Source organism: Styela clava, chromosome 4 (assembly GCF_964204865.1).
Source record: "Styela clava chromosome 4, kaStyClav1.hap1.2, whole genome shotgun sequence".
NCBI lineage: Eukaryota > Metazoa > Chordata > Ascidiacea > Stolidobranchia > Styelidae > Styela > Styela clava.
Genome location: NC_135253.1, coordinates 4,131,471 through 4,150,265, shown reverse-complemented (window position 1 = coordinate 4,150,265; position 18,795 = coordinate 4,131,471). Strand labels below are relative to the sequence as shown.

The 18,795-nt window shown below is 38.5% G+C and overlaps 1 protein-coding gene across 4 annotated transcripts; it reads left to right on the top strand.

Moving 5' to 3' along the window:
• Nucleotides 1-611: 611 nt before the first annotated feature.
• LOC120326668 (uncharacterized) lies at nucleotides 612-12,293 on the top strand. Of its 4 annotated transcripts, XM_078111748.1 has the most exons (9): nucleotides 612-720; nucleotides 6,946-7,070; nucleotides 7,262-7,401; nucleotides 7,969-8,107; nucleotides 8,835-9,003; nucleotides 9,761-9,931; nucleotides 10,282-10,499; nucleotides 10,864-11,036; nucleotides 11,454-12,293. In XM_078111748.1, exons 2-9 carry the CDS (start codon nucleotides 6,948-6,950, stop codon nucleotides 11,587-11,589), a joined length of 1,269 nt encoding a protein of 422 aa, XP_077967874.1. In that variant the 5' UTR covers nucleotides 612-720; nucleotides 6,946-6,947; the 3' UTR covers nucleotides 11,590-12,293. The 4 variants fall into 4 exon arrangements, with proteins under 4 accessions (XP_077967874.1, XP_039248928.2, XP_039248930.2 ...); XM_039392994.2 differs by lacking the exon at nucleotides 612-720 and having other exon boundaries at nucleotides 6,820-7,070; XM_039392996.2 differs by lacking the exon at nucleotides 612-720 and having other exon boundaries at nucleotides 6,915-7,070; nucleotides 7,974-8,107.
• The last annotated feature ends 6,502 nt before the right edge of the window (nucleotides 12,294-18,795 follow it).

Here is an 18,795-nt window from a genome sequence, read left to right as displayed (position 1 = left end):
TAAGTCACCCTGTACTAAGATGCCTTTGGTTATCCATGGCCAATTGTCCAGATTAGTTAACGTGCGGAAGTTGTCCCACGTGTCCCAGAGAAGTGGGACACGACATTTTGGAGACGCCGCGTCTCGAGCAGTCGATCGCGTCTGATGTTGAGTGAATTTCTTTGAAATACCCCCCAAAATTGCCCCGAAACAGTTGTGTGTTTTACAACAGGAGAAACACAGTACCTTACATGCGCAAAATACAATATAGTATAGTAAGTATACACATACAGTATTTGAGTCTGGGCATATTATCATGTAACAAATGCAGATTTTTCCGTTGCCAAGGTTTAAAAATGAAGTCGCGTGTCTAGACTGACAAACGATGCTACAATAACTTCCGCACTATGCGAGAGTTATTTAATTAAATCAGAGTAATTATGCCCAATTTGTTCTAATTCTGAGCAAGCGAAGAATCGCCTTTGGAGGAAATTGTATATTAGACAGGCCTACTGAAATTTGAGCAGTCATGTGTTCGCAATGGTAGCAGTGGCATCAAAAGTTTAGGGTTTTGTTTTTTATCAATTCTAAAAAAAACATCGTGTTTTAAAACAAGGGCTTGTTTTAAATCAATTTTTTTCTGTATTTTTTATTGAAATACCTATTGCATCGCCGCGAGACTACGCCAAAACGTTGCATTCTGGCAGCTGCACACACAGTCGGAATTATAATTTTAAAAATGTAAGTAAAATTTTTTATTTTGACTTTTACTTCTATTGCGTACATTTATCGCCACGTTTGTATCTCCACCAAAGTCATAAGATTCTACCCCGAATGTTTAGCCGAGATATCAGAGAGACGTTTTGAGTAAGAAAAATCATGAAAATTAGCTCACGAGCCTACTACAAAAGTACTTACCGTATATGCTCGTTTTACCGCCCGATCTTGATTTAAGGGTTTGAATAGCCGCCCGTGTGAACAGAACATAAAAATAAATAAGGGCCGGTGCTTGAATACCCGCCCGATGTAAAAAGCTGATTTTTCAGTGATAGAGAACAATAAGAAATAAGAAGAGCTTTTGTCACAACGCTGTTGAATTTTAAGCGCTGGTGAACAGATAGCATTGATTACGTAACATCGTGGTTCTCGGACTGGGGCGTCGCGACGCCCAAGTGCGTCGTTTCGATATTGATGGGGCGTCGCAAAACTGTTCTTCTTTTGCGGATTTGTACCTGCGGTGCGTAGAAAAATTTAAGGAATTACTCTTAAAAAGACGTGAATAATTTGCGTTTGACGTGAATAAATTAACATGGAAAAATGTCGTCAAATATATGTCTTCAAAGATACCGTAATTTTTGTGTATAATTTTACTTTAAAAACAATAAGCGCCCGTGCTTGAATAAGGGCCGGATTAAATAAGGGCCCGGTTAGTGAGTTTGGTTAAAAAAATATGGGCCCGGGCTATAAAACGAGCATATACGGTATATCAAGTGCAGTCCTTCGGCAAAACAAGTGGGTTGCGATAATGACGAATATGCTTATATCGGTGGTAATCTCTTGACCCTAGCCTAGCCTATGTGAATTGTAAGATTCCTCTAATGCAGGGGTGTGCAACCTTTTTCGCAGGCGGGCCAAATATCAATACCTGGATAAAACCGCGGGCCGCACATTCATTTAACATAGGCTTTCTATTAGTTGCAGGCACAAAATAGTATATTTTTGTTATCGATCTCAAGTCGTCATCATTAGGGGTCCTTGAAGAAAACGCATAAATTTCTTAAAACTGTAATTCAAATATATATATTGTCACACCTAATTTAAACGAATTTAGTGAGAAATTTGCTGTTGGATTCTTTTCCAGGCTACTTCTATCTAAATTTGCTCAAATGCAAGTGCTAGCAATTCGACATGACGCCCATTTTAGAAATAAATATGTAACCGAAAAGTGCCATATTTGAAGCCATGACTTTTCTCAGATGTGGAAAGTTATCTTAGTTGAGATGTTTTTGGTATAATACGCCAAGATTCATTCCCAAATACTTTGCTGTCAAATCTTATTCTATATTAGATTTAAACAAAATCAACTGATAGGCTGGAACCAAAACTCATTTAGCTTTTCTGCATAGATAATAAATTGGACTCGAATATAAGCTTTGCAACATAAAGAGAACTAGATCAAACTAAATTAAAAACTAGTTTAGCTGGCCGCACACCATTGAAAATTGGCACTTCTCCGCGGGCCGCACAATTTTCCCTCGCGGGCCGCATTTGGCCCGCGGGCCGCACTTTGCACACTCCTGTTATAGACCATCCTACAAACAAATTATTTTGGGGAAGTTCCATGAAAACCACAAATGTGATAACAGCCCTTCTTTTTAAAATTTTTGAAAAAGTCACTAATAAACGCGGTTTAATTTTACAAGCTAATTTTGTTAGCATCGCCAATTGTTTTCTTCCGCGCCGCGTGATTATTTACGGAATTAACATCGGCATTATGTCAATTTTAATTAAAAAAAAGTTTACATCCCGTGAAAAGTTACTCTTGTTGCAAATTCAGTAAATAGGATTATTACGAAATTTTGGAGATTCAACAGCACCTATAGAATAGCGCTTTGTTTTATCTATCACTGGCCCATAAATCAAGAGTCGTGGTATTTTCGTTAGCATTTACTGCCTTATTTTCAGTCAAAAATGTGTGTTTCAGATTTACACTTTTAACGATAGATATTTACGGTGATTTCAGTCCCGGGCAAAATAAAACAATTTTCGGCGCTATTTACCGACGAGACGCACTCGACTTTTTTCCCGAATATGTTGCATCTGCATTTATTGTACTAAATAAATTATACTCATTGGAATTGCAATAATAGCTCAAATTTGATAAGTTCGCAAGATCGCAAAATACCAATTAAAACTGGACTTATTCGTGCAGCTCACCACGTATTTTCACGTATTTCTAGAGTAGAATCAATTTTATTTTAACGCAAGTCGACGCAATCGCGAGATACGTTGATCACAGTTATTATGGAAAGACATTTTAAAATGCTCGAGTCGGCCACAAATTGAATATTTTGCGCAATAGAAAAGGGGGCGTATGGCTAAAATATAGGCAGAGTAGTGTGAATAAAAGTTGTTATTATATGTTCTGGGAGATGTCAGTCGTCACTCAACAAAAAACATAGAAATCACTAATGCGTATATATGCATTATTGATACTTCTCTATTATTTGGTTAACCGTCACAATAATATCCGCATATCAGATAGCAAAATACCTTTCGGTTAACCGGATAACCGTTATTCAGATAATCCAACCCTGGGGCAACGGCCGGCACCCAACTTGCATCATGTTAAACAAGTTGATGGACGCCATCTTGTGCCATATTTGGGAAACGCGAAACAATGGAGTCTTTTCTTATGGAAAATTTCGTCGTGCTGTGGTACCGAATCGAATAAGTCAGCTGTTATGAGGGCTAGAATGAAGCCGAAGAGTGGATTTTAAACTTTAAGATATATGCTATCTAAATATATAATGAAATCAAGAATAAAAAACTATCTAATGCGTTAAATTTGACCACAAACACAACGTAGAACCATTTTTGGTCATTTTTTTGAAGATTTTGTAGTGATACGCCAATTTGACGCTGTAAAATGTCTCCGCAACAGCCCTACAATGTCGTTTGTTATTCTAGCACAGCTTGTAGCTGAGCAGTAGGGCATCATGGAGATTGACATACGAAAAATGTTAACCCGAAAATAGAAACGGCTATTGAAGCTAAGTTGAGTCGGCCGGTAATTTCGACGAATAAATACAACTTTTCATCTGTGACATCATAAGGAAGCCATTGTCAAATGGTTAATTATGACGATTAGAATGGCCAACTAACTTCGGAAACAACTAGGTACCGGTATACTTCAAAGACAACCTAATGTACTATAAATGTAATTTGCTTAATATGAAAAGATATCAGCATGTTCGGATAAGATTCTCCTTCAAAACGCTACCTTCAAAATTTTTCTACCTAAAATATTAGTTCAATAATAGGTACGTTTCAATAATTGTGTGCGAACTTCTCATAGGGCGCCGTGTTGGATGGCCGAGAATAATAGGCACAAGATGGCATCCATTGGCTGAGCGTAGTCTCGCTTGTATTATAATATATATACGCTTTGCCCTAGGGTAGATATGCCGTGGATGGTTGTATTTCCATTTTGTAATTAAATGTTATGTAGGGGAATTCCATTTTACTAGTTTCACTTGTTGGCATTTATTTCGGTACAGCTTTAAAGTTTTTTCTTGGCAATCTGTACTTGATTGTTTTATTACGAATTTCTATGATCATGACATAGAACAGGGGTCGGCAACCCCTGGCACGCGTGCCAATTGTGGCACGCGAGAGGATTTCACATGGCACGCCAAGTGATTTAAAGCAGATTCAGAATCGATGAGAATCCGAAAGTGTTGCCACTTTTTGCTACTTTCGGAAAAACAATGGATCAGAGGCCTAAATCCTTACGGGAATTTAGTGTAGCTAAGTATATGCAGTGCGGCGTTGCCAGATTTGGCTACTTTCGGAAACGCTTCGCTACTTAAAACTACTCGTTCACCTGCTCGCAACTTTTTATACTACTGTTGGGTTACTTTTTGCCTTTTGAAAATCGTGAAATATTGAATATTATTTTATCAATTCATACTTTTGAGCTTTTTGCTAAAATCGCCGATTATTTTCGTCAGCGTGACGAGTTATTTTGACCGTAAACACTTTTAGGTCGGTGTTTATTTTCCCAGAATCAGGAAAAGTAGCTATTTCACGACAACGATAATAATTACTTTCTATTCGTATTTGCCCAGAATTGTGAATTGGCTGAGAGTTATTATACAATAATCGACGGCGAGTTGCTTTAAGTCAAAAAGGAGTATATCGGCGACGCAAATTTTTTCATTGAAAAGCGGCAATATAAAATAATAAAAATAAAACCGTAAATATTTTGTTGTATGAGGCCCGTGACAGATTAAAAACGCTCCTTTGGGCATTATAAATTGCGCGATTTCGTGTGCCTAAGGCACACATAGGTTTGAGCGGCGTTGAGAATCATAACGCCACTAGAATAGAAACACGGTTAAAAATGTTGCGCGGATTTTTATCCATTACTTTAAATTGCCGTCGGGAATATTCGTGTTAATATTATACGATTAATAGTATAAGGTTGGAAACACGACTTTTTCCCGAGTCGTGTTGAGGTAATTAATTAAAGTATATTCAATCAATTTTAATTACATTTTACACTCTGGAATTTTATAGCAGACTTAGGGTTTTTCTAACAGTTTTATCTTGAAAAAAATAATCTGACTGGCAGCATTGCGATAGAGCGGAGTCATTTTTGCGATTACCGCTCAGATTTGTCGAATTCGCAAAATGGCAGTAATGCGGATCAAAACAATATATAATCGGGAAGTTTACCAGTTTTATGCCCGCGGATTGCTGTGGTATTTTAGGGTAGTGATGCGTTTATATTGTCGACGCAACCGCAGGTTAAATTGAAGACAAGTAAATTATAATACAGCAATACATTTTAAATATGGCCGGTATCGGTCATGGATTGATCATTTTGCACAACAGAAAAATCATTATTATCCGTCAAGATAGCCGCAGGGATTTTGAGGCATAAATATGTATTTTGATTTACTGATATACTTTATATGTATTTAATTGTACTCTACGAGATTTTTATTACAGATCTTGGGATTTTTCTTACATCGATAACGAATTCGCAAGATCACAAAAAAGTAAATACACTCAGGCATGTTTATCTCATATTTTTATACGTCAACTGATTGAGCGGTATTTTAGACTAATGTTTATATTTTGATGCAAGAAGACGCAACCGCGAATTACGTTGGACACAATTATTTCAGTATAGAAGGGAATTTTATAGATTCTCAGTGCTGTCATGAATTGAATATTTTACGCGAGTGAAAATACGCTAAAAAAGTCGGATCTTTTTAGGAGCGCGTAATCGCGGCGACTGTTTCAGAAGAGAAATGGAATTTTCGATTCCGACTATTCAAATCAGGTAGTTGACTATGCAAACAAAACACAGAAAAATGTTTGGCACGCGAAGGTGCTCATTATTTATAAAATGGCACGCTGAGTTCAAAAGATTGCCGACCCCTGACATAGAACATGTTATGTAGGGGAATTCCCTTTTACTTGTTATTTATTGATTTTAATCGGTAAGTATGTTGATAGGTATTTGTCTGTCTGTATGTATGTCTGTTAGATGCACGCGATATCTCACGAAAGCGAGATTGAATCCAGATTTTGCATGTGCATTCATCATATCTCGGACCAGAAGCCTATTGATTTTGGGCAAATTATGTCGTATAATCAGCGAGATATTAACTGGTCGGTTACGGCTTCCTCCACCACCAAGTCCATGCTTCCGAAAACAAAAACAATATAACTAATCCCATACCCGACTTGGAATGGTAACCGGACGAGAGGCCGTGGTTCGCCATATGGATAAGCCGTCTTATCGGCTTTCCTCTCCCCCGGGATAAATATGTAAATCCTATCCTATCCCAATTGTGATTGGACACAAGGTGTCACTATGGAATGAGAGCGCTGTTTTGGGGGATCCCCTAGCTTTCAATCGATAAGTCTTCGGTCTCTGACCTATATTCGCGTTTCTCTTGTTGGTGTTTATTTTATTTCAGTGCAGCTTTAAAGTTTTTGCTTGGTAAATTGTAGTCTACATGGGTTTTTGGATGTAGGCCTAACTCTTTTTATTGTTTCTTAGTACTGTGAAAGGCATAGGCTCAAAGTCTACGACTCTACAGTGTGGCGCATCGTTCAGGCTTGTGAGTTGGGATAACGTGGGGGATCAGCCTTCAACCCCGACCTTAAATTCCACAATTTAACCTATTTATTGTAGTTTATTTATTTGATATTATAACTCTAATGCAGTAATGGCTGAGTTTTTGAATGGATTCGAAGAGTCTGCTGGATCTGAAAACTACAATAATAAAGTTTTACTTCAGATTGGAGCACCTGGCCCAGCTACACTTCGTGACGTGGGAAAAATAATAAAGGTGACTGGAACTAATGTTCGCTGGCAATACAATTGAATGCAGATACTTATCACTCTTTGTTCTAGATTATTTAACTTTTCTAAACTCCTGTTAAATTGTTATGAGTGCTATCTACAGATCTAATATTTGAAGATGAGATTTTTGCACTGGAACGAACTATTTCTATGCATTAAACTGTGTTTTCATGTAAGGATGCCACAATTCAACATTTTGATGAAACAAATATTCATTGTGAAGAAGTTCTGCAATACGGATGTACATCAGGAAATTTTCAATTCAAGGAAGAACTTGCTAAATTTTTATCAAGCAATTATAGGAATCCTGTTCATAGGTGAGATGGAAAATTATTGTAGGCGTGACATTATTTTCAAATCGAGTCATCAGGTTCATATATATGAAACAAATAACTGACTACTATTCCAGTATTCCCATGCCCAACATGGACTGGTAATGGACCACTCGAGAGGCCGTGGTTCGCCATATAATTAAGCCCTAGGCTTATAGGATTTCCTCTCCCTCGGGATAAATATGTAAATACTATCCTATTTAACAATCTAAATAAAGGCATTTAGCTGCTATTATCATGCTTGTTGTGCGATGGTCAAGTAGTTGTGTAGGAAAAAATTGATTGGCATCATAATAGATTCAGCCAGTAGCCAATAGTTGGCGAACTCTGTTCTGACCAGCTATGAATTCCTTCTACTAATTCAGTCAGAAATTGTTGGGGACAGCTATGTGCATGAACAATCTTCTAACTTTGCAGATGAACAACACAATGGAAATTTGTCACTTGAGAATTAAAGTTTTACAATTTTTATTCTTGGCATAACAAGAAAAACAATGATTATTTTGTACTCACCACTCACCATTTCATTTATTAACATACAGTTTTGTTTAGCAAAGATTTGTTTGTCAACACTGGATCAAGTCAAGGACTGCACAATCTTTTATCTGTATATTTTCAACCTGGTGATATCTTGTTCGTGGGAGATCCAACCTACTGGACATTACTAGACACAATATCCCATACGTTTGATGTAGGATTGACTTTTTTAGTTAATTTGTTGTATAAAGAAGGGGATAATTTGATAATTGGTAATACTTGAAATTATGTGTCAGGAAGAATGGATTGCCTAATCATTAAATCTGCAAAACTTTAGGATAATGTAATGCATTGGTGTTAGATCTTTTGAAATTTATTCCTATGGTTACAATATGTAGTCTTTTATTATATCTATTATTAATAGTGTCATGTCATGATAAACATGCCACCACAGTGTCGGCAACTAGGATATCTCCACACAGTTCAGCATTTTTGAACTTTGTTTACCTGGTCAATCAGTGAATAACCCACAAGTTATCTGGGGTCATCTCATATAACCTCTGTGTCTAATGGAAGCTGTTGGTGGTTCAGCTGCCAATGCCATACTCACCAACGATAACGGGGTTCTAAATACCTACTTAATATCGCGCCTTACAAATTTAATCAAATATTAAACCTTGGGTGGCACTGCTCGATGCCAGTTTTGGTTCCTCGCGGCTTCCCTTCCCATGTAAAAATGCATGTTAAAATTTTTGTGTTCCCAATTTCAATATAAACTTGACTACAACTATGATAAGTTATCAACATCATCAAATAAGTCAAACTACTTTAGCATTCGCAACACTTTATATTCTTATATTCTCTATGCATCATTTGCTCACTCCCAATTTGGATGGTGAAAATATTTTGCTTATTTTTTATTGTACTTTTTATTTATACAGTTCAAAATTGTCGGAATCAAACTGGATGAAAATGGGATGGTTGTGGATGACCTGGAAAAATACCTAGAAGCTCACACATTAAGACCTTCGACAGATAGACATCCATTTCGAGCAGTTGCCTACGTCATGCCAGTATATCATAACCCGACTACAATTTGTCTTTCAGAAGGTATATTGATACTAGTAGATGGTTCTAGAGCAGGGGTGGGCAAGGTTTTTACACCAGGGGCAAAAAATTTTTGTTCACCTAGACTGGCGGGCCATGTAAGTGTTACGTAAAAGTAACATTTCATGAACAATATTTACAGAATTACAAAAGCAAAAGTGGAAAACAGTAAGCCTTGTGACAAAACTAAATTTAATCACAATCTCAACAAATTTCTCAGGCTATTTTTTTAGCTAAAACATCAAAATTTGGTCTTAGTTTGATTGTGGAAGCATCAGGCGGGCCAATCAACCAACGGTCTGGATTTGGCCTTCGGGCCGTAGTTTGCCCATGTAATGTCTAGAGCTCGATGGCCGAGTATTTTATAGTAACTTAAATGAGACTAGAGTAAGTTATGAGTTATAGTATAGTTATGAGTAAGCTCGACTTGAGTATTATTTATATTATTTTTGTACTATTTATATTTTCAAGATCACATGTTTCTCACTAGCAGTAGTAACGCAGATCAATCTTGAATATAGTCTTTGCTCCTAAAAGCTTATAGCTATAATAGAATACAAATATACAAGACGGTTTTCTTTTGAATGATGGAGAAGATTTAGACTTCAGAAATTTCTTTGGATTTAAATTACTTAATCCTCTTACATATTTGTGCCAATTTCAATAAAATAAGTTTATATAATTCTGACAATTCAATGCACAAGAGTGCTTGTTCTAGAATTCAGAAATATTTTTCAACAGCACTCATTTGCTTTTTCAGATCGTTGTAGAAAGTTAATCAAATTAGCACGAAAATATGAACTTATGGTGGTAACTGACGATGTGTATAACATTCTTACGTATTCTGCTCCAGACTCTAAGGATCCCAGACTTGCAAAACCACCAACTAGAATGTTTTATCTTGATAATAAATCGGATCCTGATTATAAAGGCAAGCATACACTACTGGTTTTAAAAATAACATATTATATGGTTTTTTTTTCATGTTTGTTGGCACTTTGTAATTTTTGGCTTTGCTATAAGTTTGGCATGAGGCACGAAAGCGTAAAATAGACCATTAAGTAATGTAATTTCGATGACAAATTCTTAGTCAATAGTTATAGAAGCATATGCAGTTTAGTTTGAGTTAATCATTTGAAGTCGTACTTCACACTTTTGTGACAAATAAAGTACTGACTGATGAAATACCAATACTGTAAACAACAGCCCCCCCAGATATTTCAAACACAATTTTTACTGATGAATATTTTGTTTGTAATAAAATTCATGTAAACGTCTCAGGAAATGTCATTTCCATTGGTACCTTCTCAAAAATCCTGTGTCCTGGATTGCGTCTTGGTTGGTTCGAAATCCCACATCATGTTCTTGAAAGATTTAACAAAATATTATTGAGCTTAAGTGGAAATGGACGGAATCCTTACACAAGCGCAATTGTTACAGCAGGATTGAAATCTGGTTCTGTACAGCAACATGTTACAAAACTGAGACAGTTTTATGCAGTAAGATGCTATCTTATTATTCATTGAATATGATACCCGACTTTGTAATTTGGTCTCCGTATTCAGTTGCCTATCATTTCGGTTGAATAATTCTGCCAATATATTTCATTGCAGTTTGAATATTTTACCGAGTGTTTTTGTTCAAGTACTTTGGATGTTAATATTGACCTTAAAGCCATTGGTAATATTTTTGATGAAGATCAATAAGGTTGAAGTTTTTGGTTCTGCAATGTATATGATACTGTTGATATGATATTTCATGTCTGATGATACAGTGATTTATGTCTTCTCCAAGAAGCGTTTGTAAACCAAAAAGGTGTTTTACAGCTACCGACTGAATGCAAAATTTCAATTTGCTATTTAGGAAAAGATGAAGCACGTACAAGGTTTGATAACAACTTCACTTCGTTCTTATGGTGTGAAGTGTAGTTGTCCAGATGGTGGAATATTTTTGTGGGTTGTGCTGCCAGAGGGAAAATTGTCTCAAAGTGTATTAGACTCAGCTAGCAATGAACTCGGCTTTATCACTGGAGATAGGTATAGTATATTTTGGTATGATATTTTTGTTGTGGAATACCACAACATACTAGTTTTTGTTGGCTTGAGTTATTGATTTCTTTCTTGAATTCACTGTTATATTATGTGCTTTAGTCACTGCCCTCATTGTCACACGAAACGTTACCACATTTTATCAACAAAAAACGAACACAATTAGTGGTTGTAGAAAACCTAGCAAAATGAAGTACTTTCTTGTCCAGTTTGCATAAACCAAGGTCCTGGGCCTCAACTAAAGTAGAAATAGTAGGGATACAAAAGTTACAGACAGACACAGGTGACCTAAAATCTTTATGTAGGTTCATACTTATTATTATACTTTATTAACAAAAAATATGGTCATGGGGGAAAACTATATTCTTAACAAGGAGAGACAGAACTATGACATGTCTTTTTCAGGTGTTCATTTTCCCACTCTCATGGCAATGGAATGAGGATATGTATTTCCTTTTATGAACCAAATGTGCTTTATCCAGCTATAGAAAAATTGTGCAATTATATCAAGAACATGCTCAGCAGAAAATGCTCAAGCTAATCAAATGCATGGATGATGACACTACCAACTCGCTACCCGAGTTATCAAGACTCGTCATTTTGATTGCTGCATTTACGGTTTATGGAATTATAATTACCGGTACTATTTCTCCAGGTTTTTCATAGTTTATTCATATTGAATCATGATAGGATTTTTATTTCTTCAATCATAAAACTTGATCGAGACATCTAGACAAAATTATATTCTTAAACGGGTAAATGCAAGTCCTGCTGGGTTGCTGTTTGCGTTTTTCGTTAACTGGTGACAAGCTATTACGTAGTCAGTTACGACGCTGATCGTCGGGTGCAGGATAACTCTCTGACGTTATTACGCGTCAAATGACAACAAGACGCCGACACCATCATCGAGTCAATGCTTACAAAAACAGATAACTGGCTAACTAATCTCATAACCGACCAGGACTGGTAACTGGACGAGAGGCAGTGGTTCGCCATATCATTAAGCCGTCTTATCGCCTTTCCTCTCCCCTGGTATCAGTATCAGTAATTTATTTTTTCCACCATTTGAAAATACGCAAGGTACATATACAGAATAAAATAAAAGAAGAATAGCATTTCAGGGTGGAGGGAAACGCTGAAAAACCAGTACTGGTTATCGAGCAGCGTGTGTCTCAATATTTTCTTAATCAATTTGTTCCGTATTTCAAAAATATGTCTGTGTGGCGAACCACTTAACTAATAATTGCCGTTATGAGTCACAATTGTTTATGTTTTTGTCACGCATGATTACTTACGTGCTTTTCTTACGATAACTTGTCATTCTGTTTTCTGTTCGCTTGTCGTTAACATTACTTTGTTATGGATTAAACATCAACATAATTCAAAGTCTTTTTCGTGTTAGAAAGAAGTTAGTTCGCTTCAAATGGTGACCCCGACCTCAAAAGCATACTTTTGAGAAAAGAATACGCACATAACGAAGAATATGAGTGAAGACAACAAAGTAGGCCTAACAGCGGTATCATTAAAGCTGCCGATTTTCTGGACTAAAAATCCTGCCGTTTGGTTCCACCAAGTCGAAGCGCAGTTCGCTGTTCGAAATATCACAACAGATGAAACAAAATACCACTACGTGGTTGCCGCTCTGGATGACAATACCGCTGCCAGCATTCTTAATGTTCTCAATAATCCGCCGGAAACGAACAAGTACCAAGATCTCAAAGAGAAGCTCACTACTAAATGTTCGCTAACGGATCCTGAACGAGCTGCGCGCCTTTGTTCAATGCCTGGACTAGGGGATGGAACGGCAACGGAACTTATGGACAACATGCTTGCATTGTATCCAGTAGGTAAGACACCTGATTTCTTATTTCGCTATTTGTTCGTCAGTCATCTGCCACCAGACGTCCGGTCTCAACTTACAGACATTTTAACAACCACGGGCGACGATTTTCGGAAGCTGGCAAGGAAAGCAGATGATATTTTAACTGCAAAAGGCTACGAGGTGACAAACGCTGTACAAAAAACCAGTTCGTTCAAACCATCTCATGTTTTGTCTGAAATGTGTTTTTATCACAGGAAATTCGGCAAGAAAGCCAAAAAATGTCGCCCGCCATGTTCTTTTGTGGTTTCGGAAAACGCCATAGCCGACCGTCAGTAACCTCTTTGGCGGTCGGCGATTCAAACCTTTATTACGTCACAGACAAAAACTCTGGACGCAGTTTTTTAGTTGATACGGGTGCACAAGTCAGCGTGCTGCCTGCCACCGGGCATGACCGTCGTTACGGGCGACCAGGACAAGCACTTTTGGCAGCTAATGGCACCTCAATTACGACATATGGCACACGAAAAGTGCCTTTGACTATATGCGGTAGAAATTTTACCTGGAAATTCACATTAGCCAATGTTTCACGGGCAATTATCGGGGGAGATTTTTTGCGCTCTCACGGACTTTTGGTTGACATCAGGGGCAAACGACTTATCGAGGCAAGCACATACGCTTGTATTCCAACCAGAACGATTACTGGCACCCCGCCTTGCCTTCACTACGTAGCCGAAAACGATTTTGCCAAAATTTTGAACGAATTTCCTGATTTAACGCGCCCCACATTCAGCAACCCGACCACTGCACACGGGGTAAAGCATCATATTGTTACAGAAGGCCCCCCGGTGCACGCAAAGGCTCGAAGATTGCACCCCGATAAGCTAGCCGCGGCAAAGGCCGAGTTTGATAACATGATTGAACTCGGAATCATCCGACCCTCAAATAGCCCCTGGGCGTCTGCGCTTCACATCGTACCTAAACAGGACGGCGGATGGCGCCCATGTGGAGACTACAGACGTCTCAATGATATGACCGTGCCTGACCGCTACCCAGTCCCAAACATACAAGATTTTACGGCCCGTCTTGCGGGAAGGACAATTTTCTCTAAAGTGGATCTTGTTCGCGGTTATCATCAAATACCTATTCATGAACAAGATATCTCCAAAACTGCCATTATCACACCGTTTGGCCTATTTGAATTTCTCCGCATGCCGTTTGGGCTTAAAAACGCCGCCCAGGTATTTCAGCGTTTAATGGATACCATCTGTCGAGGTTTGCCTTTCGTATTTGTCTATCTTGACGACATCCTTATCGCCAGTACGTCTAAAGATCAACACAAAAAGGACTTGCGAAATCTTTTCCAAAGGCTAAAAAGTCACGGTATGGTTATCAATCCTGCCAAATGTAAATTCGGTTTAAGCGAATTAGAGTTCCTGGGACATACTGTTACAAAAGAGGGTGCTTTTCCTCTCCCCAATAAAGTGAAGGCGATAACTAATTTCCCTCGCCCTTCATCTGTAAAAGGCCTTCAAGAGTTTCTTGGCATGGTTAATTTCTATCATCGGTTTTTGCCCAAAGCTGCCCAAATAATGCAACCACTATTCGCAGCACTTTCCGGCCTGCCCAAGAAGTCGAAGGTTTTGCCCGAATGGACTGACAGTATGATATGTGCATTTGAAAAAACTAAGAAAGTACTGGCAAATGCAGTTATGCTTACACATCCACAACCAAACGCACCAACTGCCCTCACAGTCGACGCTTCGGACGTTGCCTTAGGAGGTGTTCTCGAGCAAAAGTTAAATGGATCTTGGAAGCCAATTGCATTTTATAGTAGACAGCTACGCAAACCCGAGACGAAATACAGTGCATTCGACAAGGAACTTTTGGCCGTTTACTTAGGAATACGACATTTTCGTTATTTTCTCGAAGCACGACCCTTCACGGTTTTTACAGATCACAAACCCCTCACTTTTGCTATGGCAAAAGTCTCTGAGCCATGGTCAGCGCGACAACAGCGTCACCTCAATTTCATATCTGAATACACAACAGATATACAACATATTTCCGGTAAGGATAATACTGTCGCCGACGCCCTGTCACGCGCGGTCATCAATGACGGCATCGATTATGAAATTATGGCCACAGATCAACTAAACGACAAGGATACACAGGCTTACCGCACTGCTATCACCGGCCTTCGTGTCGAAGATGTCCCTTTTTGCAACGGCAAATTTACATTGCTGTGTGACGTATCTACGGGTAGACCACGACCTATAGTGCCTGCCAGCTGGCGCAGAAAAATTTTTGATGCGGTTCACGGGCTCTCGCATCCAGGCATACGTACCACTCGCAAACTGATCTCACAAAAATTTGTGTGGCATGGTCTTTCCAAACAAATTGGACAATGGGCCAAAACATGCCTGGAATGCCAAAAGTATAAAATAAATCGTCATATACGGGCCCCTTTAGAAGATTTCAAAATGCCAGACAAACGTTTTGACCATATCAACATTGACTTGTTGGTCCTTTACCACCATCACAAGGATACAATTACCTTCTTACAATAGTAGATCGTTTCACAAGGTGGCCAGAAGCCATTCCCCTCAAAGACATATCAACTATGTCTTGTGCCCGAGCTTTCCTGTCAAATTGGGTTGCCCGTTTTGGTGTTCCACTTCACATTTCTTCTGACCGAGGATCACAGTTCATTTCAGGCCTTTGGTCTGCTGTTGCCGAATTATTGGGAACAAAAATTCATCACACTACAGCCTACCACCCACAGGCAAATGGTTTGGTAGAACGTTTTCATCGAACAATGAAATCTGCCATTAAGGCACGACTCAATGATTCAAACTGGTTGGACGTGCTTCCATGGGTTTTATTGGGAATCCGCACAGCTCCGAAAGAAGATCTTACGGCATCGTCAGCTGAGCTTGTTTATGGCGCTCCCCTCACTGTCCCCGGTGATTTCATATCAGACTCTAAAGACAATAGCTGCCCGACCACAAATCTTCGGCTTCTCAGAGAAAGAGTAGGATCATTGGCTCCAATTCCTACGTCGCACCATGGTCCTTTCAGAGCAAGAATGCCAGCCGCACTCAATCAAGCCAAGTTCGTGTTTATTCGTCGTGACGCACACCGATCTCCTTTACAAAGACCTTATGAAGGACCATTCGAAGTTTTGCAACATGGGAATAAAACTTTCAAAGTACAGATTGGAAACCGAAGCGAAACTATTTCTGTTGACAGGTTAAAGCCAGCTCATCTTGATCTCGACCATCCTGTTTCTGTATCCATTCCTAAACCAAGAGGACGTCCTCCAATCCCTAAAACAACAACGAACAATCAGCGTTCTACAGACGATCGTTCATCCGAACCTACAACCGGTTATGATTACAGAACCAAATTTGGTAGAAAAACTCGTAAACCCACTAGATTTTTATAACTCATTCCGTCTGGGGGGGTAGTGTGGCGAACCACTTAACTAATAATAGCCATTATGAGTCACAATTGTTTTGTTTATGTTTTTGTCACGCATGATTACTTACGTGCTTTTCTTACGATAACTTGTCATTCTGTTTTCTGTTCGCTTGTCGTTAACATTACTTTGTTATGGATTAAACATCAACATAATTCAAAGTCTTTTTCGTGTTAGAAAGAAGTTAGTTCGCTTCATCTGAATATTTTTTTTCAATTTTCCATGACGTGTTCACAATTTATTTCTGAATTGCCTAAGATTTTGCCAGCAGCAATGACGAGCGTGGAACCCGGCTTCTGAAAACTTGGGACGTGATGGTCAATGGAAGTTTTTTTGGTTGTTTCGAAGTTTAGGACCACTATCCATGTTCAGTTATGTCCCAGGAATGGAAGTGCCTAGAACTCGTGGTTTTGTGGCTTACTCTGTTTCGCAATGCCCTGAATTCAGGCTAACCAATTTAGACGAGTGAACTAATGTTTCCACTACAGTTGACAGAACGCTATTTTCTCATCTTCGGAATTGTTGAATGAATGATCCATGTGTCCCGTTGTAATCGGTCCAACTAATATGAACACCCCCCCCCCCCCCCCTCTAGGGTATGATGTAAAACTTGTGAGTGTTTGTATTTTCTTGTCATATACCGTATTTCCCGGTGAATACGACGAGGCCTGTTTTGGAGCCCGAAAAAAATGGCTTTTCGCATATAACCTGCCAATAATACGAGTATATATTAAAATCGCATCAACATCGGAATTTTAAATTACCATGCGGAGGCTTTTGAGCGGTCGCCGCCTCTGCGCATTGGTTAAAATAGCCTATATAATGACTTTTTCTTGTAGAGTAATATTCAATCCATAACAACTACGAGAATTCTAACTGTATTTCAGTTTCAATCTAATTGTGTTCAACCTAACTCACGATTGCGTGCACCATATAAGAACATTACTATGGTGGCCCATCGTTGTCACGCGTAAAATTGAAAATAAAAATAAAAAACTGAAAATAAAAAAATTGTTGTAAAAAAACATAAAAATAATTAAAAAAAAAAATTAAAATTAAAAAAAAATAAATAAAAAACAAAACAAAAAAATTGAATAAAAAGAAAATAAAAAGGTTGACAACGATGGTCCGCCTCGTGGCCCATCGTTGTCACGCGTTTTTATTTTTAGAAAATTTGCTTCTGCTTGGGACCAACGTTGTCAGGCATAATCCTACGCGCACAAATGTGTTCCCTGGGTTTCAAACTCACTACTGATTTTCTTGAGCAATATGAAAATGTTCTATAAATTCTCCATGCTACAAGTTCAACAAGAAGTAATATATTTATAATAATGATAAGAGAATATAGAATTGAATACGAAAATTCGGAAAATTTGTTTTTACGTGTATAAGGTAATTTAATTGGAGAATGCTGCTTAACTACTCAGTTGTCTGGACACTCGCGATGCCGGTACCGTCTTACCAAATACCGGTAGTCGGTTATAGTCGCTTTGCGTCTGACCGTACCGGTAGCCATACAATCACTCATGAAAGAATGGGAGATACGGATAGTCTCGTAGAATATAGACTACTGAAACACTCTCTGCGCCTGCTCCATACCGTACAGCCGTAACGTACCGATCCAGACAAATGATAAATCGCCCGTGCTCAACCATTTATTTCAATCCTAGTAGAATATAGTGAGCCGGGAAATACGGTATTTGCCGCCGGTGACCGTACATTTGAACCCATCTGTATATCCGCGGGTTGCATCTATATGAGGTTCTAAAACCCATGGGTTAGGGTTAGTATGAATTGAATTCAAATATCCGTAAAACAAAAAAATAGGTGCAACAGTATGCAGGTGCAGTTGTCGTGGGTTCAAATGTACGGGAACCTTTGCCGCCGTATGCTATGCATTGAGCTTTGCGTATATGCCATTACTTAGCCCCATTATTACACGCCTAATTGATTGATTACAACCTCCCTCTACTAGTAATTTTCACATATTGTCTGGTGTCGTGTTATCTTTGCTGTTGGTATTCGCGTAACATATTCGACGTGTGAGGGTTTTGAAATTTGTCCGTATTGTGGACTGTTTGTTTATACGTATCGTTGAACCGTTGAAGGGTTTGCCAAATTATACGTGATACTCAATACTTCGACGTTGACTGTTCATTCACCGATTTGGTCTATGCATTGTTACCATAATTGTTAATTGCGCCATGTAAAAAGTTGTTTGAAGAGTTTTCAAACGTTTAAAAGTTTTCTAACGATCTGAAGTTGAAGCTGAACAAAATGTTTTCAACAGTTGTTCAAAAGTTTCGAACTTTAGTACTGATTTATTACTATGGCTACCGGTGGTAGACCAATTGAGAATGAGGGTTTTAATGAATTCCAAAATTTTCTGGATATTTGCAGAAGTTCCGGTAATGTTGGCGACGTAAGTTCTTCAGCGTCATCGCAAA

Coding starts and splice junctions, on each gene's coding strand:
- LOC120326668 (XM_078111748.1), top strand. CDS start 6,948: ATGGCTGAGTTTTTGAATGGATTCGAAGAGTCTGCTGGATCTGAAAAC. Junction 7,402..7,968: donor TATAGGAATCCTGTTCATAG/GTGAGATGGAAA, acceptor AGTTTTGTTTAG/CAAAGATTTGTTTGTCAACA. Junction 9,004..9,760: donor TACAATTTGTCTTTCAGAAG/GTATATTGATAC, acceptor TTGCTTTTTCAG/ATCGTTGTAGAAAGTTAATC.